Source organism: Dicentrarchus labrax, unplaced genomic scaffold, assembly GCF_905237075.1.
Source record: "Dicentrarchus labrax unplaced genomic scaffold, dlabrax2021, whole genome shotgun sequence".
Taxonomy (NCBI): domain Eukaryota; kingdom Metazoa; phylum Chordata; class Actinopteri; family Moronidae; genus Dicentrarchus; species Dicentrarchus labrax.
Window position 1 is genome coordinate 11,494,181 of NW_026136704.1, and position 27,283 is coordinate 11,521,463.

Consider the following 27,283-nt stretch of genomic DNA (forward strand, 5'->3'; position numbering starts at 1 on the left):
ATCTGGTGAAACTTTACCCTGAACACTGAAAGGTCTGGGTACTGACTGAAACTGTCCTTACACATTACAGACGTGTAAACATACACCTGCCCCTATTACACACAGTATGGAGAAACTGAAGAGACAGACCCACAACTTGTTTTACTATTTTATTACAAATGTACAGCTTATGAGTTTCCATTACGATTGACCTTTTTAAGTCATTGTTTTCTCTACTTTATACAGTTTTTAACGTCTTCTGTTAAAAGATAACTCTCCCGTCACCCATCTCCCAAAGTGTAGAGCTGTGAAGAAACACAGGGACAGCAACAATACAGGCCACAGTGCACTGCCAATGGCCGAGTATCAGAAGTGTGTGTGTATAATTCACTCGCTGCAAATTTAATGTTTGTACTTGTACAAGGCTTGGTCCGACTGATAAGTTGAGGGTGTGTGTTGTGTGAAGTTGGAAAGTATGTGCTGAATGATGAAGGTGTAGAAAGTGTGTTGGACATGAACCGACGGAAGCATTTAACATTCATACTAGAGGCACCCTACGTAGTGTCTACTAACTCGGGGAAGGACTGGGCCATGTGCATTTTAAGACCCTCCTCCCGCCCTTTTTGAGATGACTGTAGTGCTAAGCCGAAGTGCGCTTCAGACCTTTCCTATCCCCCCCATCCCGAATTCAAACCCCACATCCTGCACCTAATGTACTTGAACTAAGACCTTTGGGAGAGTGCAGTACATAATGTAGATCCTACTCCACCCAGCTGGTGTTTGAAAATAGTGCAACTTAGACCACACTGTTGAGTAATCGCCTACATCAAACTCGTTCTCGCGCTTCGCTTCCTGTGGATTCCAGTGGGATCGATAATATGTACAATATAACTACGTCAGGGGGTAATACCACAGCATAACCATACTCACGAGACTCAAAATATCTACAAGTACATTGGTGTCAAGACTAAAGAGCTGAAAGAAGATTTGGTGAATAGATTCCGTTGCCTGAAGCCCACTTGGGCCAACAAATGGACATAAATATCTCGCAGACATAACCCTAACATATAGCTTAATACAAAATATAGCATGAAAATATACGTTCATAGATATGGCTCTAATCTAAAACTTGGGCAATCATGATTGAAGGGACGAGCTCTTCTCTGCTGCCCCCCCAACCCCCCCCCCACACCGTGTGTGCGTGCGTGTCAGTGTGTGTGGTTGCTGTTGTTCCAGCAGTCAGTACATCACTGCAACTCAGCCAATCAAAGAAGAGATGATGTCCAAAGGCATTCAATAGCAAACATTGATACATTTCATGAGTCTTCGGGACACGATTTGTTTTGACAGGCAACAGAGCAAACAATCCGACCTCCCCTGCAGAGACGTGCAATCTTGTGAGAGACTGACAAACGCTGACAGTCAGAGACCCCAAGTGATGATAGGGGGGCAAAAGTGAAAAATAAAACATGAATAAAGTGGACAGAGAAGTGCTGAAGGAGGTCTAGCGTCAATCTCTCAAAGTGTTTGGGGCTAATTAAGGTCTAATTGCTTCTTGCTAAAAGGCAGCCATACAAGGAAGAGATTGAGATGTAACCGCTGTGTGAAGGATGAGGTCTGTTTCAGGCGAGTAAATTTAATGTGCAGAGGCCTACTGCGTGTGAATATAGAATAGACCAATGCAAGAACAACCAACTGTTAAAGCCGCAAACACTTTGAGAAACCAGCCGGTCATTGGAGAAGGGTTAAGAGGTGAATCTAAACTAGAAGAGGACGGTCCTCGTGGCAGCTAGGAAAGACTTTGTAGGTCCCGTCTGCATCCTTTGTTACAGATACGACCATATTTGTTCGGCACAGTACAACAAGCTTTAAACCTACAGTAGGCTAAGTGCGCTATCTTCTTGAAAAAACAAACAAACAAAAAAAAAAACATCTTTGTTCCCAATGCTGTCTCCCCATTGGCAGAGTTCAGAGACAGTGAGCTAGAAGTCAAAACTTCCGTGGCCCAGATCAGCAGGCCGTGACAGAGAATCAATCGATAAAACAGAACGTGGGCCTGTGCTTGCCAGACAGTCAGAAAAGTGAAGATACTACATTGAGAGCTACATCAAGCACACGTGAGGTGGCTAAATCCATTTCAGATGAAATGATGTGATGAGTATCTCTCACCATATTTACCTTCCAGGTTGCTAGGTCTGTCTGCTTTCCACAGGACTACTTAAAGCTTAACTGCAACATACCAGTATGTGTATCAACTGAATGTGACTGAACCATTTGTTAACATGCATGTAAATTAGGGCTGCTGCGTAACACAAGCATCCAGGGAGCACACCCGCCATGTAAATACCATACTGCTTTAAAGCAAGACTGGGAGGGTGGGGGTAACATCCTCGTACACGACCTAGACCAAATGTTATTATCCTGCTTGGCACAGCAAAAATGAATGTGGGATTGATTCTGAGATGATTCCACTGGCTCTGTTAAATGAGGCAATTGGTAAGATAAATCAGACCCAAACAGACAGCTGAGGATGCATTAAAAGAGCATTTTGATCCAGGTCCTGTCATATTGTACCAAGGGGCTTTTCGGTCTGACAGAAAATCAAAACCGAAAACAAACCTCCCCCTACAACCCTCTCCCCTTTGGCAACTGTTCAGCCCCTTGGCCACAGGACATAATATAACATGAAAAAACAAAACAACTCAAGTGTCACCCAGACAAAGAGTGCTTGAGAAATGCTGAGGACCATTTCACAGGTTACTTCTTTATGTGTGTGTGTGTTTGTGTGTGTGCACATTTACTTAAATCCCAGTAAGAGGTTGACCACATACGACCTGTCTCCCTATTCCATTAAATGAGAATCATATTTGAGACAATAAAATAAACATACATAAACAGTTAAATCAAGATGACAGTCAGTAAAAATATCAATACAAAAAAAACAATAGGCATGATAAACAATAAATCACAATTATTCCAGTGTAAGTGTTTGTTTTGTCAGTAATTTCTGTCCTCAGAGGTGCAGACCACACCAATCTGCATATTCAAAAAGAAGGAAAAAAACAAAGAAAAAGAAGAGAAAGTAAAGAAATGAAAACATGCCAGATCATGCTGTGTACCACCAACAACAGGGGGGGTGATGGGTTGGAGAAAAGCTGCAGCCCCCTGCAAAAGCTAACCCAGGAGGAAGCATCTGAGAGCCTGGGTGGGGTGTGGAGTGGGGTGGAGCTAGATGGGTCCCCCCAAGAGGGGTCCTTCTTTGCACCGGGAGCTCATCCTGTCTGAGACGGGATAGGAAACAGGGAGGGCCTGGTTGGAGAGAGAAAGAGAGAGAGGAATAGAGAGGGGAAACGCCCTGACTCCTCACAGGACAGCGGGACGGAGATGGTGAGGAGTATGTCACGGTTGGTCTGATCTACTTCCCTCTCTCGCAGCACACACTTCCTCCCTCCCTGGGTCAGGTAAACGGGGAGAGGGAGGGACGACGAGTGACAGGTGAGAATAAATAATGCGGTAACGTCAGGATCCAGTTCACTGTACATCGCCACCATTGTATTTCACGTACGCTTATCACAGTTTAAGCGGTTTATTATACACATCTGATTCCAACAGTTTATTTAGGTTGCAGCAGGCTGTAGTTTCCATGTTGGATCCTTCCACTCGTCCTTCCCTACTTTTACTTCCACACTTGTGGAATTTCTCCTTTTTTCGGTCCTCTGTAGTGTTTCTACTAAACAATCAATCAATTCTCTTTGCTTCCATCTGATTCCTTTTCCATGCATATTCCAAACTTTTCCTTTCCTCATCGCACCCATCATTCTCTCGATCACTCCCCCTCCCTTGTCCTCCCATCTATAGTGTGATCATATTTCCCCCCTCTTTCTTCCTCTCCTGGAAGCCCCTCCCATCCCTCTTAGCCCACCCATGCATTGATCTGTTCCCTCTCCCTCTTCCCTCTCCATCCATCCATGCATTTGTTAGGTCACTGTTTCTTCTCACGAGTGGTGATGGTGACCAGCTGCTTGGCAGCCTTGGCGATGTCGTAGGCGCACTGGATGACCTGCTGAGTGAGGAGTTGGTAGTCCACTGCAGGGGCCCCAGGCTCTGAGGGCGCCGCCTTGCGGCACTCCACCTGCAACCGCGAGGCACTGGAAGCCAACAGGCGGAGGGAGCAATGGACTGCATCCAACGCTGGCCGCTACGGAGAAATGAAGGGAATCAAAACTCAACTCACATGGTAGGTGGAGGAGGATGTAAACAGATCCAACGAGATAAAGACAGCAAAGCAGATAAAGAAAGAGAAAAAGAGACACACAATGGGAGAAAAGAAACATAAGTACAGGGAACTCACTTTGGGAAAGAGTGAGGCCATCTCAGTGACAGCGGAGTGGATCTTCTCGGAACATGGAACAAAACTAAAGAGAGAAATTTGTTATTTGAATAAGTAGCTGACAGGACGACACTTTAGACTAATCTTTATAGGCATTTGAATATACATGCAATCTGTGTAACGCACCATGAGTGAACAATTTTGAATCCCCTCAACAATGGCCATTCTCTGACTCTGAGCTAGACACCAATCCCTCTGTGCAGCTGTTAATAAGGGTGTATAAATGTAACAAAATCTCAGGTTTAAAAAAAAAAGATGGTTGGTGCTAGATGTTCCTGTGACTTCTCAATGTTTTATCCAATTAAGAGGATAACTTGTCAGCAAGGATATAATTAGTAGTGATTAGTCTAAGGCAGACTAAATATTTTTAGTGCCACTTTTATCTGTGTGGCGTCTTCAGAGGTGGGAATTAACAAAGTACAAACACTTACTTATTGTTCTTGAGTAGTTTTTTCAGGTACTTTACTTGAGTATGACAACTTTTTACTTTTACTCCCTAAATTTATACACAAATATCTGTACTTTCTACTCCTTACATTTTAGAAAAGGAGTCACAGTTTGAATCTCGTGTTGCCATGTTTTGCTGTCATTTATGGTCGTGTGTCTCTGTCCTCTCCTCTGCAGGACAAAGGGCTGGGAACAGCTTTGCTGTGTAAACTTTACAGTTGCTGCTCTTGAAACAATACTTCGTTATAGTTAATGTATGATTATATTCTAATCCAGTTCAGGACATTTTTCCTGCTATTGTCTGAGTATAGTCAAATAACATCAAAATTAGTTTTGCACAGAAACAGTCGGTAGAAATGTCCTTTAGAGAACCAAGAGAGTACTTTTTACTTTTACTTGAGTAAAGTTGAATCAGTACTTCTACTTTTACCTGAGTCTTTTTTTTTTTTTACACAGGTATCTTTACTTCTTCTTGAGTAGAGAAAGAGTGTACTGGGCGTCTCACACCTACCTGTCATGTTTGAACTCCTGAGCGGCCCTGAGCAGCTCCTGGATGTTCTTGGTCACCTGCTCAGTTTTCAGTATGACATCCTCTGTGCAGGGCAGGGTGGGGTCCGGCTCCCCTGACTCCCCACCGCCTCCCTCCTCAGACTCGCCACGGCCTTCCTCCTCACTGCTGCGGCCCATACTGACAAGAGAAACACATCAAGTTTAATTAACACCTTGGACTAAAGCGGAGAGCTGAAAGTCACAGAATGAATTGCAGTTGGTCTGACCTTAGCGAGAGGTCATATGTTTGTGTGTTGTCATAGTCGCTGTCAGTGCCACTGCCGTGCTTCTCTGGTTTAGAGACCTGGAGAGGGAAACACAGCAAAACCATGGTCCATCAGTGCAATCACCCACCTCACCAAAACTCCCGAACTGTTCACTCCTGCAGAGCACCCCACAAAGTTCAAGTCTTTGTTCTCAGTGAAGGTGATTATTTTTATGTCCACTAAATGGACTAAATTGTTGAGTTGTTTCAAATAAGCAGTTTTGACTCTAATAAATATTCATTGTGGTTGCTTCTCTAAAAGATTTTGGGAGGTTTACATTTGCAGTCAAATTTGAGTAAAGGGAAGTTTGGTTTTTAAACATTTGTAGTGTAGACCTTTCTAACAGGATCACGAGAGGTTTTCTGTAATAAAAATGCAGGATTAGGGTCAATATTCCAAGCCCTTACAGTATTTTAGGAGACAAAACAATGTAATCCTGTAATCTTGACTTTCTAAATGGACTGAGTGCAGCATGTAAACTGTAGACTGGAAGAGCTCACCATATATCTGCCCATCTCTGTAGATCCAGACAGATGCTGGCTTCCATATGGCGTCGGACCCCCTGTACCACCCTTCCTTACCTGTGAAAAGAGGGGTACACAAGGATGGAGAGAGGGAGAGAGAGATGGAAGGGTAGAGATAAGGGGAGACAGAGAGATGTGTGGACAAAGAGATGAAGAGGGGAATGAAAGATTAGCAGAAAGAGATGGATGAAGAAATATGAACAAAAGAGTGTGGGGACAGAGAGAAGAGATGTTTTTTTTTTAATCAGCAGAAAAACAAGATGAATGAGCCAGTGAGAGCAGCGTCAGATCAACTCGGCAGCTCGCCCATCATCCCATCAAAACTACAAGCCTCTATAGATATCTTACACATAAATTCAAAGAACACTCACAACTGAACTAACTAGTGATGAACAGCTATACATCACACAGGGGAACTAAACAGGACTACGTTTTACACTAATGTTGATCTCCATTATTAGAATGCATAATAAGCAGAAGTGATGCATAGTTGCATGTGAGCAAATCCTACATTTGATGAAATGGCAAACAATGCAATGACAGACAGAATGCTTACATCCAGAGGATGCTTGGCTGCACTGCAGTGAGCAAGGGACAGACAGGTGAAGAGACAGACAGACAGACAGAAAGAAAACAGACAAACAGGTAAATCTTTGTGTACGGAGATGGTGAGCTGGACACGGCTCCATGGAGGTCTCCATAGAAAGGTAGACAGTGGTGGTGACTGGTGGTGTGTTTGTGTACTGTAGCTTTATATGTGTTGCTGTAGGCTAAAAGCTGCTGCTCAAAGTTATAACTGGTCACCTAGTTGTCTGTTGTATCAGCTGCTTTACCAGAGACAAAGGCATTGCTCGGACTTTCCCTTTGTGTGTGTGCACCCGCGTATGTGTGTGAGTAACTCCTAAATTAAGCAACTGTCCAGAAGCAGGGGTGCTATCTGGGAGGTTAAAAAGGGTTGAAAATGTAAAGGTTAAAGGGGGCAAAGCAGGCTAGAGAGCGGAGAAATCAGAGGTGTTACCAGGCAACCAAACAGACAACACAATCCCTATTTTCCATCTTTCTCCTTTAAGTCACACTTATGTGCTTCCCCTTTATGGTGCTAAATTATTGTTATTGTTCTGAGACAAATAAGTGCTACACTTTCACATTTAAATGGGGATCATGCACAACTGGACCTTTCAAAGAGAAGGATCGGGAACTGAGATGCAGGGAGAGAGAAAGCCGAAGGGAGAAATGGAGAGATCAGAATTGGGCTATAACCCATCAATCAGGGCAAAGAGAGCCAATCAGGGCCACCAAAAGGAAGGTGGGAAGTAGTAGGGGCCGGGGGAGTTCTAACTTACGCTGGCTGTGTTGAGGGGCTGCAGGCGGGCTGCCAGGGAGTCCAAGGCTGGGGGACCATGGGCCGTGGGGCCGGGAGCCGCCCCTGGCTCGTACATTGAGAAGGCCTGACGGTCCCTCCGGTGGGGATGGGAGTGGGGGGCGACAGAGGAGGGCACCGAGAGCCCCGGGGGGTCAGCTCCTGGCCCGAACCCACCCAGACCCCCTACGCCTATTCCTCCTCTCATTCCACCCCCTTGCCAGTGGCCTCCTCCCCCCTCCTCCTCCTCCTCCGCCAGGCCCCCCTACCCCATGGCCAGCTGGCCCCCCAGCCTGCTGGCCCCCCCGCAGCGCACTGTTCTCTGTCTGCATCCGCGTGATCTACAGGAGAGGAGGAAGGGAGCAGGGAGGGATGAGAGGATGGAGGGAGGGACATGGAGAGGTTAAAGGGAAGGGAGGGGGTGTCAACTGAATGGTCAAAGACAAGCATCCACAATCACAGTTACAGTAAAAGGCTCATACATATTAACTCATATCAGTAGTGGGGAGGGAGGGAATGTGTGGTAAGATTGCAGTAGGTTACATGTTGAGGCAGTTATTAGGTCTTGGGAATGGGGTGAAAGGCTACATACCTGTATATACAGTATATACATAGTTTGTTTTCAAGGGTCAGTGAAGGGACATGGGGGCTCACCTGCACTAAGGTGCTGTTGACTATCATCTCATTTGACCATATTATTTGTTTTCTGCAGTGAGTGTACATGTTTGCCTGTACAACTGCATGTTTGCCTCAACTCTTCACTAATCTTCAGTCAAGTGACAAACATGAATGGAACACGGGTCATAAGCTGACACTGGCAGCCACTAATGAACACAATGAGCTAGTGATGATGACTCACAGGAAACCAAATGAAGTGACAATGAAGAACAAATGAGCGTTATTAAGTGAAAACTGTCTAAACTAAATATGACAGCTAAAATGAGAACGGGTATTTGTAGCAACCTCTCTCCACATGAGAATGACAACTGGTTTAGTTACTGAATAACAGTGAGAAGCTGTCACCAAATACATCTTCCTTAGACAACAGTGTAGGAAAATGACACCCTGTCAGGAAAAATACATCAGCTCACAAAAATATTCAAATATCCACTTGTCTCTCCATCATCCTGCCCTCCTTCTGTCTGAATCAATTGTTCTTTCTCATTCTGCCAACTTGTCTTTGTCACTTTGTCTTGTGTGTTATTCAAACTCGGCATCATCCTCTATATGATTTTATAATCGAACTTTTTCACTTTTGATTTGCACGTTCACCTATCTGAGAAACAATTCACGCTGACCTTTCTTGCATCATGCCATCTCTCTTTCCTGCCCCCTGTTGATCTCCTCTCTTAATAAATAAGCTTAAATAAATAAATAAATTGAATATAAGCTCCTGCTCTGTATGTCTCTACATTCTGTTGTGGTTGAGGTTCTGCACATGTTGACCCTCTGATCGTATTTGCCTGATTTTTCTCTACTCATCCTTTCATCCCCCCTCCATACTCCCTACCTCCTTCTGGAGCCGCCGGAGCTCCTCGCTCAGGTTGTTGTTGACTTTCATCAGCTGCTGCACCTTGGCTTCTGAGGAGGCCAGGGCCTTCTTCACCTCAAGGTACTCTTGCAGTGTGATTGGACCGTCTGACAAGTCTGACGAGTCCATACTCTGGATTGATAGGACATATAGACAGGCGGACAGACAAACAGGTGGACAAAAAAGCATAGACAAAGTTAGGAAAGGAACATTATGAGGCTTGTGAAGATAAACCCATGTGGAAAACCTCTTTTCTGTGTGTTATTACAAACTAACTCATGCATTCTGGTTTAGGTTGACATCATCCTATGATATACAGTTATTATGCTGTGGTAATATGAGAATCTGTGAATCAGTGCCATTTCAGCTGGATAAAACAGAGCTTACATCTGTGTGAGAGGAAGAATGCTGGCCGAGGCTGATCACACACATAGACAGTAGAGCCTTAGTTCTTGTTCTCAATGTACCATCTTCCCCCATTTCCTGTGACCCTGGAGCAAACTCAGTCCCATACCACACCCTAAAACTGAATCATTTAAGACATCTTTCTTACACCATTATTCAAAGCTCTGTTTCCTATTCACGCATCTCTAACCCAATCCATGTCAATGTAACTCTGATGTCTCCACTATAGATAAAACCACCAGTGGGTATACTGGTGTGTATATTTTTTCTGGCTTTATTGCTGAATGATGTCTGATTGGGTTTGATTTTAAAGGGCTAAGCCAAAACGGTTTTGTTTGACTTTGGCAGTGGCTGCCGCTGGTTGTCTAGCTCCTTTTTTGTTTGTATTTTAACCTGTCTTCAGCTTTATTGCTGAAACACCTTTTATCTATGACAGAAACAGCCTACAGACAAGGAAGTGTGGGGGTTTAGATTAAAGAGCAGCAGACTTTGAGACGATCCACCCTATCTGATCAGTGGGAGCAGCTCCAACACAGCGGATGCTTACGCTCCAAGATCAGAGGAAAGAGAGCCAGATAGGAGCCGGTCTGGACAAAATGGGACTCAGGCTGGCCAAACGACAGGAAATCAGAGACTGTTGTGCCCACATCTTTACAGAGACCTGCTCCATCAACATCTCGGCTCAAGCACTCGATGGGCGGACAGTGTTCGGAGGCGACAGTGTGTAGGACGAGAGTAGGCGGACTCTGTGTTATTTACACTGATGATGCTTAGTGCTCAAATGCAGTCAAAGTGGAAGGACAATGGGTTTTTTTTATGTGAAGATGAAACCATATTATCATTATTATCTTATTGCTGCTTTTAACATTCTCCAGACACAAATTCAAAAGACGGACTGCAGAATTATTTCCTGGGTGTATACGTTCATGTATATATAAATATAAATGACTGTACATCAGTTTATTTTATTTATATTTATTCTATGATTTTAATTATCTTTTTCTATGTATGTAGTAGGGCTGCACAATGAATCGAAATATTATCGAACTTGGACTATGGACAAGTGCAATATGCAAACTCAGAAGCGTAATAAAGGTAAAATCTGTCACGAAACAGTAATATAATGAAGTACTGTAATTCTGAAAAGATGCCATATCCCTAAAAATCCTGCTTTCCAGATTTAAGGAAACATTCGTTTCATCATCGTCATGGTTAAGAGAATTACATTTAAGATGCAAAAGAAAGTTATCATCATATTGTCATCACAAATAATCCCAATATGATGTTTTTACCATATCATGCAGCCCCAGCATTTAGCATGAAGGAGCTGCAAACTTTCATTTTGTTATACAACCTTGTGTTGATGATGCTATGATAAATACATCTCCTTGATTCCTTGAGTACAGTGACATTTGATACCATTCTTTAGCCTTACAAGCACAGCACAAAAATGAATGCATGCAGCTCTAAAGAGGAGATGGGAGTGGAACCTCTGACTTGTGGTTTAACAGAGTTTTGCCCACTGAGCTAAACAAGTCCACAGGAAAAGGAGGTAGTTACTGGTTTAGCTGTTGTTTAGCTTTGTCATTTCTACCACTCCCAATCTGCACCATTTCGCTCTCTTTCACTCTCACTCAATCGCCTCTTCTCTTCCCTCTTGCTACACACACTCTCTCTCTCTCTGTATGAACAATGCTTCTCTGACAAGGACCCATAATAGCTGATGATGTCACTCAGGAGCTATGTGGCTGCTCTGACTGTGGCCACTCCCCGCAAAGCATGCTGGGACAAGCAGTCATAAAAAAGGAAACCATGGAAAAGCTTTCCTAGCTGGTGGAACTACTTTTCTAATAGTTCCAGAAGCAAGTAAGAAGAACAGGGCTGAATTGTTGAATGACATATAAAAACTACTTGTGTGTCAGCATGTGCAGACCTTAAGTAGCGCTTATTAGTACATTTTACCTTGAAAAGGTTGTTGCATTTTATTAAAGCTAGGTCTTAGCTTTGTGGTAAGTGTGCATGTGACAAGACAATAGTTCCCCAAAATAAGTTGTGTGTGTTCAAGTACTATACCTTTGCACGGTTGCTGCGTTGTGTGTTGTTGTTGTTCTGGGTGGTCAGCTCGCTGTCTGTGTCTTCATCAGAGGCTACACTGTCATAGTCATGCTGGTCATCATCAATGCCCAGATCCAATGGATCTGAAAAGGGAAAAATTTGCTTATTTCTAGGAACCATCTTGCACAAATATAACTCTTCAAACAATAAATCATAGAGAAATCTGAATTTTTCTCTACATCACGAAATTGCTGGACCTGTTCACCAGGCTGATGCTTGCAATGATAATGACATTTGCTTCTAAAATGTTTTAAAAAGCTCCACCTTGTTGTGCAGAGAAGGTATTTGGAAAAGTCAGTAAACTGACCTGTGTCTATCCATATTTGTTACTAGGTTAAGTTATATGCCCTTTCGCTCCTCTTTAAGAAGCTTTATAATTGCCTTCAGCCTTCAGCCCTATTCTCTCCGTGCCTTCCTCATAGTGTCTCACCAGTTGGGCTGCTGAGACCTTTCCCCTGCTGTCTCCTTTTGGCGTCACTCAGGATGTCGATGATGAGTGTGGCAAACTCCCGAGCGTTAAAACGGGCTAGCTTCTGGCGGCCCTGAGAGAAGAATGAGTCTCGGATTATTATATATACACACACTCTGGCACGACCATCCAAAATTTTTCTCAAAAGTTCTATTATGAGTTGAGTGGAATACGGATACAATCCAGTCCACAGTCAGCGGTTCAATGCCTGTGTGACTACTGTGGTAAACGACCATGTGCTGTGGAAAAACACTGTCATACTTAACACACACTCAAATACACATCATCACAAGTGTGCACACACATACACAAACATGAGGAAAGAAACATAAACCATGCAATTACACTAGCATGCTGGCATCCATATAGAATGAAGAGAGAAGAGAATAAAAAAGGTCACTTTCCACTGAAGTGCTATACACAACACACAACTATTACACAAAGCAATGTGCTGTTCATAACACGCCACTCTGAAAGACAAAGAAGGCAAAAAGTTCAACTCTAAATGTGTGTGATTCGTTTGTTTCCCACCATAAACAGACAGCAAGTTCCTGACCACAGTGAACTGCCAAATCAGTGCAGAGCAAACGTGGCGATGTGGGTGTTTTTTCTGCATGTGTGTGTATGCTCGTGTTAAAAGTCAATGTTTACACCAATGAGCCACACAGATGAGGAGAAACTATGTGAGAGAACATATGGGATTTCTCTCTCACACACAGAGAGCGAGGGGAAAGAGGGGGACGGAGTGAGGGGAGAGAGACAAACACAGATGGATTACATCTTTCCTCCTCTTTCACAGCTGAAGAACATCCCTTGTCAATTTCACACTCATTCTCAGCTTCTCCACAAAAACACATACACTGTCAGTCTAACATATCCCTATGCTCTGTTTTTTTCTTACACCTTAGTTTCTTCTTTTTTCTTAATCTTGTCTTTGTATACAGGTAAAAGAATATGCATGCCACCTGTGATCTGCAGTGGAGGTTTGTGTATGAATTAGTGTGTATGTTTTACCTGGTTGCGTGTGGCAGAGTATTCAGGGTTGACCGGTAGGAAGGGCACTGCGCTGCGTTCTGTTACCAGTGTGCTGTGGTTCTGGGTCGTAAGCCACACTGGAGACACAAACAAGAAAAATAAGTCTGTCTGTGTGTGTGTGTGTGTGTGTGTGTGTGTGTGTGTGTGTGTGTGTGTGTGTGTGTGTGTGTGTGTGTGTGTGAGAGACATGGAATATGGGCAGCCAGTCCATCCACCCACACATGCATACAGAGATAAACAAAGCACAGCAAAAACCATACAGTAGATCCTAAAACTGAATTCAGGCCCCCACCGTTGCTGCTTTGAGCCCTCCTCTTGTGTGTGGCTGAGTGTGTACATAAGAGTGTGTGTGTGTGTGTGTCTCTCTGTATCCTTGCCACTTACCTGCGGTGCGTCTGTCAGAAAGCACAATTTGACTGCTACCGCTAGTGAAGGAAAGGGAGAGAAGAAATGGAAAAAAAGAGAAGGAGACAGAGCGGCAAGAGCAGAGGAGGAGGACAGAGACTCAAGAATTTCTGAGGCACTTCCTCACTCTGTCTCTCCTCCTCCCTCACTCCTTCACTCACTCAGTTTGGCCATCCCCTTCAACGCTTATTTTCCTTTTCTCCACTCTCCGTCCTCCCAACATCTATTTCTTTGCGACTTTCTCTCTTTTTCCTTCACCTCAATGGTGTCTTGTAGAGGTGTTATCTATTTTTTTTCCAACATCACGTTTCCATATGGAGGAACAAAGGACAAAATTAGGTAGTGAGGCGGGAGGAGACAAAGCTCACCTGCATCGTTTTCTCTGCGATCTACCTCGTCATAGACGTCCATCGCTAACTCCTCAAACAGCCGATTGTTGAGCTGTAGGAAACAAACAAATTGACCCCAGATATATTAACAGGTGTTTTCATACACAACAACAAATCAGTGCAACAAATACAAGGGTGAAAAACGAGAGAGAGCTGAGGAATACAGGATAACAACCTGATACTGTACAGTTAACTGGCATATGCAATTTTTAAGAGTTTACTTTGCATGTTGTCTCATTTTCAGTCAACTATTGCATTTTTCAAAAACCTGTGTATAATTATTTGTGAGTAAAGTCCATCAAATGTTGATTAATGACCATCAGGTCTCAGCTTTTGGACTACTGGCATTCTACGGGGCTAAATAGATGGCCCCGGAGCAAACAAACATTATTTTGGCAAGTGACAGAAAAAACAGTCTGTTACGCCAACTAACTTTTTAAGCTTTTTTTTTTTTTTTTTTTTTTTTAAACCGAGCACTGCATTACTTTCAAGAACACTGAAGAAAAACTGGCTCATTCTTTTGTCTAAAAACGTTGACCTTGACGACTCTTACCACTGTCTGTTGAAAGATGCACAATAAACTGTGATTAAAATCCCACAATGCAACCCAACTCACCGCTTGGAGCTTCTTCTTGGCAGCCTTGGCCAATTCTGAGAGGTCCAGGCTAAAAAACACAGAGGACAACAGTCAGATGGGCACCACAAAGAGAGTGGAATAAAGAGACGGAGGGAGAGGGAGGGAGGGAGGGAGGAAGACATGGATATGTAGAGAGGAGCAAGAGGTGAGGATGTGGGAAGGGTATTAGGTTAGAGAAGGGACAGGGAGAGGGAAAGCACATTTGGGGGGGGATGCATTGGGTATCGAAAGGGCTTCATGTAATGGTGACTGCCTTCGGAGCCATGTAAACTTGAACGCAGCTCTGTGTACGGTCCCAGGGAAAGGGTACATCTGTGATTGTACAAGCTACATCTAGATAAAAAAAAAAAACTGTAAAATATCAGCACATATTATATCAGTCAAAATGAAAATCTTACTATGTGTTTGACATAAAATAGTTTAACTGCATTATGTGGAATTTTATTTTTGTAGAAGATTTAACATCTGGACAAACTTTTTGTGGCTAAGGTATATGCCATTGTACAATTTGAATATATGAAAATGTGTAATGTGATTCTCCTGAATACAGCAAAACCTTACTCTGAAACTATTTCTTCACAGTCGATAGTCATCTAGAGTTTTTCTTTCCCTCAATTATTGGTAAGGCCTAATAATCGTCCCACTGTGGCACCGCTTAAGCTCATTCTGGTATACAACAGGGAACTCTACAAAAGATGGGGTAGCAGAGAGAGGGGGTTGAAATGAAGGAAGAGATTCTGGAAAAAAAAGCAACAAGGAAAGTGAAGATACCTCTGTGTCGGGCACTTAGGACGAGCTCTGGCTCCACCAAGCGCAGCGAAATGGAGAGAACAGAAGACGAGTGAGAAAAAGGAAGAAACAGACAGAAAGAGGGGTAGAGAAGCCACATCAAAACAGCTTTAATTGTTATTATCAAGAGGAACCATTCACCAGAACAGATGCAAGTGGAGTTAGGTGGCAGCTCAGACATAAGAGCCACTTAAGTAACAAATAGATTTTGAGGTGCACTTAGTTTTGCTGCCTCATATGTACATTTATGGGTGTATATTTTTTAAGCTATTTATTTGGCTCAGCTAAGAAAACCCATCAAATATCTGAAAGAAGCTGAGCCAAGTATTACGGAAGTTGATTTATCATAATCTGACTGTGCACTTCTGCAGCTCTCAAATCAGACTTGCAGATTGGGATTAATAAACCAAGCACACGTCGTGCATCTAAATCATTGGAGATACCTGTACAGCTTAGAACACAATTTTTGATGTACAGCCATCTTTGATAGAGATGCCAAAGACCTCCTTTATCCGACACCTTTTATTGGAGGGGTTACACATACTATGGTGCCACCCTCTGGTCAGACCACTAAACTACATCAGTATCAATTAATCCATGTCAGGGAGACATAGGGAAAAGAAGCAGTCATAGAAGTATGGCAAGTCAGGTAGCTGCAAAGTTCAAGTATACTAACAAAGATACTTCATGCAAACCACACCATGCATGCAAAAACAGGACACTCGTTACCACTTTAACACCAAACAAAAATGTCATCGTCCATACCTGTCTGCCATTTGAGGAATGATATAATGGCCATTCTTGTGATCTGAGGACAGGAGAGGAAACTTAATGAGTGGATAAAGGCTAACACAGTGTGTGACCGGGGTTAACTGCTATGCTTTAGGCCATGTGAGGTGCACACAAACTGCTGCAGTGGGTTACCTGGGCGCCGTCCACAGAGGTAGAAGGCAAGTCTGTCTGTCAGTTCATACTGACACTCTACCAGCCGCTCTGCTAGCTCTATATGACCCGCCTGCCTGGAACACAGACACAAAAACACAATTTATTTTCCCCCTCACCATTCTCCCATAGCAGATTTAATTTGATATTAGATTTGAATGCAGACTGTGTTATTATTATATCAAGTGCGTTTCCACTGTCTTGTACCTTGCATAGTCCATAGGTGTGCGTCCGTTGATGTCAGGTGCCCCGGGATCTGCACCGTATACCACTAACAGCTCAGCCTGCAGGATCTGGCCTGCCTTGGCTGCCACATGAAGTGGTGTAGTGCCTTTCTCCTGGAGGGTAAGGTAGACAAACAAACAGTCAGAAATGAGCACTGGCATCAAGAGAGTAACTGAACAGCATGGGTAATTGCTAGATGGAGTGAGTCAGCGAGTAGATTTTTTTTCCCCTGACCGGGTGGAAGAAGTTGGCTTGGGCGCCGAGGGACAGGAGGCGAAGACACGTCTCTAAACTCCCCGTCCGCACACTAGAGTGAAGTTGCTAATAGAGAGAGGTAGAGAGAACAGACAGAAACAGAGAGTGTCGGGGGTGGAAAGATTAAACATCACTGAGAGACAGAAACAGGCAGAATCCCCTTATTAGCCCAGTAGCACTGGAGATCATTATTACATCCTGCTGTGTCATTGAGATCACTTCCTGCCACAGGGGTTTATTAGTAAGTGTGCATGAGTGTGTGTGTGTGTGTGTGTGTGTGTGTGAGTGCACACGTGTACATGCACATGTGCGTGAGACCTCCCACTGACATCTATAAATAAAACATCCTTTATGCTTACACATGCAGTTTAGCAATATGGCAATGTCCGCTTAGCCTAATTAACCTGAAATCCTCTCGGCCGCAAAATACTGAGCCCTCACCTTACTGAGGTCCTTGGTAGTGACTCCATCATCATCTCGGCAGGGCAACTTGTGCACAAAGGCCAGCATCTGATATTTGGCTCTGATGAACTCTGACTTAGTGGGACTGCAGAAGAGGAGAAAGTAAAATGGTTAACAGAATTCAAACAGAAAAGGCAATCTGTTAATCTGTGGGTAGAAAACCACATATGCCACTACAGTCTATGTTAGTGTCATACAGTGTAAGTGTCTACATTTTCTTAAACAATTTTCCCTTGACTATCACTTAAACTAAGGCTGTCACAATACCAGAATTTTACACTTTGATACAATACTAGTATTAAAAACTATACCTGATAGTCCTAGTCCTAGGCACACAATTTTTTTTTTTGTTAAATTAGCAACCTACACACACTGCTGGAACGAAAACAGTCCTTGAACCACTACCAACACATTTGTAATAATGTTAATAGTAATGTTCCAACTGTTAGGGATTTTCTTCCCCATTGTTTAATCTGTGCAGCCTTGGATAGAAAACCCAACTGCAACTGCTTTATCTGTTTTTTTCTTGCAGCTTTGAAACTTTTGATACAATGAATAATAGTATCCTATTGTTTTAAACGTGGTATTGAAAAAGTATCAAAGTATCGACACTTTTGAAAACCTTGGATTGAACTCTAATTCATCCATTGCACAAAGCTGCCTAGTTGTTGTTTTAGTTGTTGACTATCTTAAGTATGGCTTATCTGCTATGGATTTTGGGTAACTTAATACTTTTTTCAAACTATAAAGACATAAATGTTTGCTCTCAAGACAAACCAAATAACTTTTTAGGCTTAAAATCAGTAAATCAGTCTTTATTTTTGCTTAAAAAAGACCAAAATTAGTGTTGGCTAATACTACAGTCCAGTCTAAAATATGTTGTATAATAAGTGTTTCTGGGAGGTCCAGGTCCTAATCTCATGACCCATAGCCACATTTAAACCCCAAAACCACAAAACCTATCCTGTAGTTAGCTATACAAAAACCCTATGAGAACAGAACACAATTCATTTAGAAGATGATCCATGACTACAAGAAAACGGTTTAGAGGGCCTTTAGGAACAACTGGGTGCAATTGCTCTTCACTGCTGCAAAAGGCAATTATCTTCAGAATGGTTATATAACATTCATTTGCAACAGGGACAATAATTTCCTCTAGCAAAGGTGATTGGCGGGAGAGGTGTGATAGTTTTGCTCTGTGTATTTTAAGCATGTAGGGAGTATACTTACTGGACTTTGTCCTGGGGGTTGGGTTTCCTACGACCGCTCTGCACCTGAGCAGGGTCCAGGAGACTGTGTTCCCATATGGAGTTGGCCCCGTTACTGGCCAAGGTCTGAACCATCTGAAACACGCACACAACAGTGACTCAGCTCACCACGACATTTACCACCATCACAACAATGTTCTGGTGAGTAAACTCACCTTACAGCCCCAATGCCAGACTCAGTGCTTTAAATTTATTGCTTTTAGGATACCCAAAAAGCTCAACACGATGCACACACAGAGGAATAGGCACAAAATGTAATGATAATAATACAAATAACAATAATAATGAAGAAAATACAAACTTTTTTAAATAAATGCAGATGGAAAACCTGTGGGAATGAATTTACATTCTCAGTGCTGAGTCAGATTTCTGTACCAGACCTTCTATAGTAGTATTCTGGGCCTCAGGTACTGCATCTACTTTCATTTTACCACCCCTGCTTCTTTTTCCCTTTCCCCTCACTCTTCATTTCTCAGCCATACCTGCAGTAGTGCGGGAGGCCATCCGCTGTGCCTCAGGTGTTTGACTATGGAGATATGGCGGCCTAAGCTGCGGTGGACTGAACAGCATTCATCACAGATCAGGACCCCTCGGTTGATACTGGTCCACCCCGGGTCTGACAGAAAAACAGAAATAGATGGATGGTATTACGAGCCTTATAAACATGCTGTGTGTGAGGGCAAGATTTTCAGCAGCGTAAAGAATCCTAAGTGCTTCACCACAATATCAATATAGTCCAGCCGACATGAACCCTCCAGCTCTGTGTTCTCCATCTTACAATAATACCCCTCAATATGCAAGTAGTAGTAGAATGGGGGGGCGGCGGGGGGGGCATAAATTACAGTTTACTACCACATGACTTTGTTCTCAGCTGCTAGTCTGCAGTATGAAGTGTTTAATTAAATATGTGGATATATACACAGAGTGACAAACATAACGATGAGAAACAGCATAAAGCACAGTGATCCTCTGTCACTAAATATCCAAGTCTTTTAAATTTAATTTCACAAATGAATGTGCACATATACTATAGTAGTGTTTAATGTACATTAAGGAGCAGGCTTGCACTTTAGAGGATATGCATCTTTGTAATAAATCAAACAGCAGTGTTAACAAAACGTTAACTAAATGCTGAGTTTCGTAAGGACGGGGCTATTAGGACTAATTGAATTGTACACTAAAATTTCACTTACATCATAGGTCAACAGTAATATCTTAATATGGATATTTGTCTTAATATGATTATATTCATAAAATATAAAACATAATACTGAATTATCATCCAGCCTTTATGAGCTGTCTCAGCTAGAGTTGGAAGATGCAATGTGGAAGTACCAAATACCCAGATAAAGACGAATCATACACACAATGTAAATTCTATACACTGGGTTACTGGGTACCATAATTCCTCTTAGACCAGTACACTCCATGAATTGTTACACACTAATGCACTGATGCATGCACAGAGCCCAGCTTTGATCAGGGTGCGTACCAAACCATTATTAGCAACAATTAGTTAAACCCAGTGTTGTACAAAACTGCAGGAAAAAAAAAGGTCTGAAGGTCATAGTCAAGTCAGAGACAAGTAACAAAAGTCCAGAACATGTATTATACTTAATATTAAAGTAATACTGTTTGCGAAAAAGAGAAAAGTTCAATATTTTAAGAATGAAGACGTTTCCTATTCTGAAACATTCTTCTAAAATGTGTATGCTCTTACACACATATACAGACCATGTAAACTCTGACCTTTCAGTGATAAGCAGCTTGATATAATGCTGTTTGAAATGTCAGATCATCTGGTTTTTAGTCCATTTGGTGAAATGATGTATATAATTACATAAGGAAACATCGCTTTTCTACCTTTTTATTAGTTATTTTCTAGATAGAAAATAGATGACTGTGAATGAGGTGATGAGGGGAGGGGGAGCAGCTAGGGTCGATGGCAGTCTCCTGACACTGGCAGGCCAGTCGTAGGGTTAGGGTCTGGGTCATGTTTACGCTCTCAGGAGACGGATGTGATGAGCAGCTCACAACTAATACAATCTGCAATATCAAAACAAATACATGCACACATGCATACACATGACATGATGCATGCACTAACACATATACACATACACACATCTATTATCTGCTTTAGTCACTCTCAGGCTGGGATAAAACCGTCTGGGCTTAGGGTATTAATGGAGCTAAAATGGTCCATCATCAGATGAACTGACATGCCGTAAGTCTTTTTGCCGGCCGAAAAAGTAGCAGCAAATGCAAAATGGCTTTGATAAGAGCTACAGCCCAGTTTAGAACAGTAGTGCGTAGGCTTTAAAGGCCGTACTGCAGCAATTTAATTCCTTAATCTGTGTAATAAATATAAAAACTCCCACAGGCTATGCTATCTGCTTGGCTCGTTGGATCAATATGAGGCTACACCATTAAGCTATTAGACCTGGATAGACTATTGGCAGCAACATATTGGCCAAATCTGCGGCATGACATCATTTAGCCGAAAGTTGGCCTAATTCATCAATACAACATTGGCATTTGTTTTTATAACTGTCACTTAAGTATGCATAAAAAAACATGCATTATAATTGGCAATAATGGTGAATGATAACATTTAAAGTTGGAAAACTCCTGCTGAAATAAACACTGTAAATGATGTTTATACTGACATAATTGGACTAGCAACTGCTCAGTAACTGCTCAGTTCCTACACTAAAACATATCACAGGTTAATTCAAATTTCACATCGGAGGAGTCTCACAGTTACAGCTCTAAATAGGGATGCACAATAATTATTGGGTCAATAAATTATCGGTCGAGATTGGAAAATGTATATTATTCCAAAGCATTTATTAAAGTCGATAAATTATTGTTCCATAATGTTAATGATTTATTTTGAATTCTTACGCAAAATATTTAATAGGCTTTATGCTCTCTGAAAGCCAAAGTATGTTTGTGAACTTTACTATTAAAAAATAATCAACATTTAAGAGTCAGAACTCTTGGTTTTTGCTGTGTTAACAATAGTTGTGTAGTTAGGTCAGAGCTATGGAATATTAAAGGCTCCACCATCATGCACCTTTGCTCACTACATCTTCCCCTTTCTTCTTTTCACCTTTCCACTGTCAAACTGCTCCAAATGATTGCACAAGAGTCTCAGTTTCTTATACAAGTGTATCTGTGCTCAATAAAGAGTTCACCATCTTGACAACATGATTCATTGTTGCTGTGAACCGTGCAGATTGCCACGGCGTGACATTAAAGCCTCCTGAGGCTTGGCTAGGACTAGGAGTATCAGTCGCCCTTTGTAGCCATGCCATCGAGATATCCCCTAGTATGACACAAAGCTGGGTAGTAGGGAGGTGGCCTGTCACCAGTGGCTAGGTCAGCACTTTGCACAACGCATTGCGTGTGTGTGCATGTCGTCGTAAGGAAGGGCTACATGCAAAGGGCTGATGGTAAAAGAAATATACAGCCAGTAACAAACAAGCCAACCACCATCATGAAAACATTAAGAAACCCATGGATTGTCTTACAACAAACACACATTTTCCATTCAATTAAAAGGTGTTTAACTGGGTTTAGCTGCTAGTCAGATTATGAAATGGGGAAAAGCGAGTGAGGTGGCAGGAGGACAGAGAGACAGGCAATGAAGCTGTGAGTAGCAGGGAGTAGGTTCAGGTCATAAAGCAGTTGCAAGGTCTAGGCAGCAAGATTTTAAACACTGAGCAGTAGAGCCCTAAAGCTTGTAGACAGTTTTGCGCGCACACACACACACACACACACACACACACACACACACCTATCGGGGAGCAGCTGTGAAGAGAGCAGCTGTTTTAATGCATGTACACATGAATGAATGCAAGCAACACACACACACACACACACACACACACACACACACACACAAAACAGAGGAGCACCAATAATCAAGTGCTTCAAACTAAACAGAGGTCATGTAAGGCTACATGTGCAAGCCAGCGGCAAGCGAGGGGATAACCAAGGTTGTTTTGGCATCACCTCTACCTCACTTTGCGACAAACACACATGGGGCAAACGAGGGGAAACTAACCGACAGATAGGAGAGCTCTGTGTATGCAGTGACCATACCGAGCTCATACACAGCAGTATGGATAACGTATTACCCTTATCTCACAGGTGACGTGTGAACGCACTGTTCATTTCAGCTGTGTGGTGAATCAGGTTCAATGTCCCACTTAAGGATGGCTTTTAAATGAATGTAGTCCCGTGTATTCCCTCCCGGTTTTGGGCTTTTTCATCTGTAATATGTGGAGACTTAAAATACAGTGAAGTGGGCTAGCTGAATATGTTGACACCTTAACACATGTAGGTAAACAATGTCAGAGGTTTTCAACAGTACATGAATGAACACAAAATGTATGTTAGATAGCGTTCAAACAACTGGCTGGTAGCTGAATCGGTTTAGCATCAACTTGCCGTTTAGCAAAAGTTAGCTACACTAGCTAACGTTGTACGTTAGCGAGGCTAGCAGCGTTAGCTTGGCACACAATCTCAAGACACCGCTGACTCGTTCCAGTAAAACGGGTTTTAAATATAATTTCAATGTTGTGTGTTAACGTATTAGGGGTAAGCTGAATGTTTAGTAATAGCCATCAACGCAGTGAGTGAAAAGCGTCTGCTCGCTAGCCAGGCTAAGCTAACGTGTTGAGAAGTCAGTCCCAGTCGGGAAAATCAAAACAAACGTCTCCAAAGTATGAAGGCGACATAAATCTGACACTGTGCTCTTCCACTGCAGCAAACACACCGGTGGCCCTCGTGTATGCTCTTGGTCAAATAAATATACATATCAGGCTGCTCAATGAGGCACATTAACCCTAAGCTGCTATTAGCCATAGATATTTCCCGTTGTGATAACACGCCTATTTTTCACTGTTTATTTTGGGCCTAAGCGACGCTGGGAAGCCCTGGCCGTTTTCCTGCTCTGCGGACCCGCTGACAGTGACAGCAGCGTCGGCCCTGTTGTCCCACCATGTCGCCCTCCCGACGTATTGTTCCAGTATAGTGGTCTATTTTTGATTTATTTTCATCCTCCCTACCTGGCGCACTGCAGTCGGCGCAGACCTCTGTCCTTTGAAGCTTTCTTGACATCTCGAAAGTCGCTGATATCGAGAGGTGGATGTCGGCGATGATGTGGTTCGCCCTTTTTCCCCCGAGTTACCGACCGACGTCTGCCGTCAACCGATGCGGCCCCTGAATCCCCGGAAGCCGGGTGGTGTGATCGGCTTTCCCGGCCAGCTGACAGTTGAATTTCCCGTTTGTTCCTGCGGTCTCTTCGCCCACGTTCCCCACTGAACTCAAGTCTAGAGCCAAGTTATGTGAACATGGCTAATCTGGCTGTTTGTATGAACCTCATATGGGAATTATTTACTAAATCTGTTCGCTGCATTGCCTGCAACTCACCGAGAGACGGCAGCTCTCTACCTGTCAGTTTCCGCACACACACACACCCAACATCCCCGCAGCCTACCTATTGAGGGGCAGGGAGGGGTGACGGGGCAAAAATACTCCTGTCATTCTTTAAAGGTGAGCTGGATTTCACACACAGATCAAAATAGAGTAAGAGGATATAATAAAATAAAATAAATAAAAATGTTGCAAGATATTTTACAGGAGATCCTGACAAAGACCTGATTTGTTACCTCATTTAAACATCAATATAAGGATTTATTCAGTATTATCTACTGGATATTTAAAGCAACAGCCCTTGTCATTAAATAGAAAGAAAATAGCAAAGGATGAGAGTATCATGGTACTGAATAAGATATTCCTTCAGCAAAACCTTTATTGTTCATTTTTAGCTTTGGTTGTTACCTATTAGATAAAATAGAAAACAGAAATATCTGTAGATATTCTTATGTTGCTATTATTATTATTATTATTATTATTATTATTATTATTATTATTATTATTATTAGTTGTTATTATTATTAATAATAATATTATTATTAACACAGCCAAAGAAAGAATAGGCTATATATTTGATTTATATTAGACAAACTTTAGATAGAATGTAACACCAAATAAGGTGTTAAGCAAAAAAGGAAGCATAATATGGGGCAAAAGGAGTACATGTTAAGCTCAGATTTAAACTTTACCTCGATACATTTTAATAAATTCATTGTTTTATGGTCTTTTGCAGTAAGCGTATGTTACTTTTTTTTTTTTTTACCTCCACAATATATCACTACTATAAGATTCCTGTAGGGGGCTGTGCTATGTAGTTTCATTTAAACATTTGTGTATGATTTTTTGCGGTTCTTTTTTTTTTTTTTTTTTTTTTTTCACGAAACATATGTTTTATCTCAACATCCCTGACAGCGGATTGGCTGAATGTGCGCACATTTCATTGCAGCTTGTCAACGCATCTCTCCCAGTCACCACCGGATGGGAGGAGAGGAGGAGGATAGATGTGTTAGAGTAAGCAGGAGAGAAAGAGAGAGGGAGGCAAGAGGTATAGGAGCGGGTGGTTTACATATAAAGGTGTAGCCTAATCTGCTGAGACAATCAAACGAGGGCTCTTATTGCTACAGATGATCTCCACGGGCTTTTGGTGTTTATTCTAAGCAGGCGAGCAGACAATCATTCACTGTTTGAGACGCGTAAGGCTGCCCCTGTACGCCTTTGGGCATCACCGCCGATAAAGGATGATAGGCTTGATTATATAGCGTAAATTAAAAGCAAAGTATCCCCCGCAATCCACACTGAAGAAAGAGGAGGATCCAAACTATGATCCGAGGATGATTTCTGCTAAGAAAACTCCGGAGAAGAGTCGTTATCCTATCCACTATTTGGTGTGGCACAACAAACACCGACAGCTGGAGAAAGAGCTGGCAACGAACGAGCAGGTGAGACGGACAAGAGCGATCAAACCCATCTCTCCTTACAGACACAGGCCCGCGTCTTCATTATACGCGTTTAAATGGGCGTGTAGGTCCCTAAATGGAATAGGTAGTGGTATAGATGCCATCCATGGAGCGCCTCATTCAAGACCCCTGGTCAGTAATTGGGAATAGCCCAGTTAATTGTTATCTACAGGGTGGAGGGGGACACTTGTAGACCATATCCTCTGACTTGGATATGCACTATTTTCTTATTGTCATTCATTTTGAAATGACAGAGTGACATGACAGACTTTATACGTCAGTGGTCTGGGTTATGTGCTGCATTGAGGCTTAAAATGTTCATTCTACCAGTTCATTTTAATATGCATTGGAAGTTGTGACCGGAGTTTATTCCTGTAAAAAATCCCATGTGCAAATGACTGTCACTGCTGACCCTGATGGTGTTGCAGAATGTGTGTGTTTGTCAAGAGTCAGTGGTGCTTTATGTGTGTAAGCAGCATTATTGCGTGATCTACTCAGAAATGTAGGCTCTGTACCTTCCCACCAGCACCTAAACCATTTGTGAGTGGGTGAGACAATACAGATGAGCATGTGGGCGAACAGTTGCCAACCACCACAGTAAGGGAATCATTAAGGTATTGTAGGTTTCAAGAGAAGATGTTTGTCATAATCAAAAGCACGGAAAATACATTTCAGCCACTGTTAAAATTGGATTACTTCAGCTCAGGGCAAGGGACTCGATAATATGATAAGAATTGTACTGTGTGTGTGTGTGTGTGTGTGTGTGTGTGTGTGTGTGGGGGAAGAGAGAGAGTGGCTGTGCAACAGCATACATGTGTATTAATTCTTAAGTCTTTTTTTGTTGTTTTTTTGGCAAATGTACTAGAGTGCTTTGTCATTATATAAGAGATGCTCTGCAGTTAGCAACCAAAAATATTTTTGAGAGCATGCATCATGCAGCGGTCTCAAGACATCACACTTCCACATGCATGTACGCACACTTGCCAACACGTGCACACACTTACCTTCTTGTGGCTATAAAATCATACCCCTGGAAGCTTTCTTAACACCAAAATGGTCATCAAGTGTCCCAAAGGCAGCCATCAATTGGTTTACCACAATCCCTACATTTACAGCAAGGGAGTGTGGTAGTGACATTTACCATTTAACCCATGATCATAATTGTAACTATTGGGAAATAAATAGCAAACCAGATCACACCTCACAGTGAAGAGGCTCTGAGAACAGACTAAGCCCTTTGGTATTCAAGTCAATGTCAGAGGCAACATATTGTGTTTCATAGAAAGGGGAGCTGGAAATGAATCATGTATGCTTTTACAGCAGAGGAGACAGCAAAAGCTTTTAAAATGTAAGTAGCTTTGCAGGTGTTGAATACTCATTTTCATACCCTGCTGGCTCAACACTAAATTAAAATTAGCAGACGACTCTTTATTGGTTCTTCGGCTTAGAATTAATTTCAGAGGTTCAATGCACAAGGACCCCGTCTTGGTCAGAAGCTATATTAGCACTGTAGCTCATCAACCGGTCAACTGGTCAAAATCGTAAAATGGTCTAGCACTTTTGCTTATGGAGGATGCCTCTAAAACTAGTATCAAATTACCAAAATCCCCACAGTCTTTGACAACCTATACATTGTTCTGAGGTCTGACGTCCTCAATGCTTGAAGATGAAAGTGGCATAGCAATGGATATGGCCTATTATTACAACTGGATGCTGAGTTCAAAGATGGCACCATTTATAGCTCATCATATGTGTCAGTTTTTTTTTTTTTTTTTTTTTTTTTCTTGGACAGTTTTGGCGTGATGTGGCCCATGACACATACATATTAGTGTCACTTTTCCTGACAACACCAAGTTCTCTAAGAATGAACTTTCATAGGGAAAAAACACTTCTTTCATAATCTCAGTCTATACTTCATTTTCTGTTTAGCTTTATG

The 27,283-nt window shown here is 42.4% G+C and overlaps 2 protein-coding genes across 4 annotated transcripts in view; one reads left to right on the forward strand and one right to left on the reverse strand.

Annotated features, from left to right (window-relative positions):
* Positions 1 to 136: 136 nt before the first annotated feature.
* git1 (G protein-coupled receptor kinase interacting ArfGAP 1) lies at positions 137 to 23,935 on the reverse strand. The gene is given in 22 exon segments (XM_051396782.1): positions 137 to 4,177; positions 4,331 to 4,394; positions 5,328 to 5,504; positions 5,593 to 5,669; positions 6,132 to 6,212; positions 7,499 to 7,753; positions 7,755 to 7,856; positions 9,026 to 9,178; positions 11,525 to 11,649; positions 11,997 to 12,108; positions 13,050 to 13,147; positions 13,844 to 13,916; positions 14,481 to 14,529; positions 15,273 to 15,299; positions 16,056 to 16,098; positions 16,215 to 16,309; positions 16,440 to 16,570; positions 16,692 to 16,778; positions 17,154 to 17,259; positions 18,405 to 18,517; positions 18,925 to 19,058; positions 23,521 to 23,935. Coding segments are annotated over 22 exon segments (2,370 nt in total). The 5' UTR covers positions 23,573 to 23,935; the 3' UTR covers positions 137 to 3,961.
* Positions 23,936 to 24,849: 914 nt separating this feature from the next.
* Positions 24,850 to 27,283, forward strand: part of ankrd13b (ankyrin repeat domain 13B) — a 39,889-nt gene continuing 37,455 nt past the window's right edge. For all 3 annotated transcript variants that reach the window (XR_007884359.1, XM_051396804.1, XM_051396805.1), the window contains exon 1: positions 24,850 to 25,329. Coding sequence is in view for 2 of the 3 variants with exons in the window: in XM_051396804.1 (XP_051252764.1) it covers positions 25,222 to 25,329 (108 nt within the window). In the remaining variant the exon portion in view is untranslated. The remainder of the gene's footprint in view (positions 25,330 to 27,283) is intronic.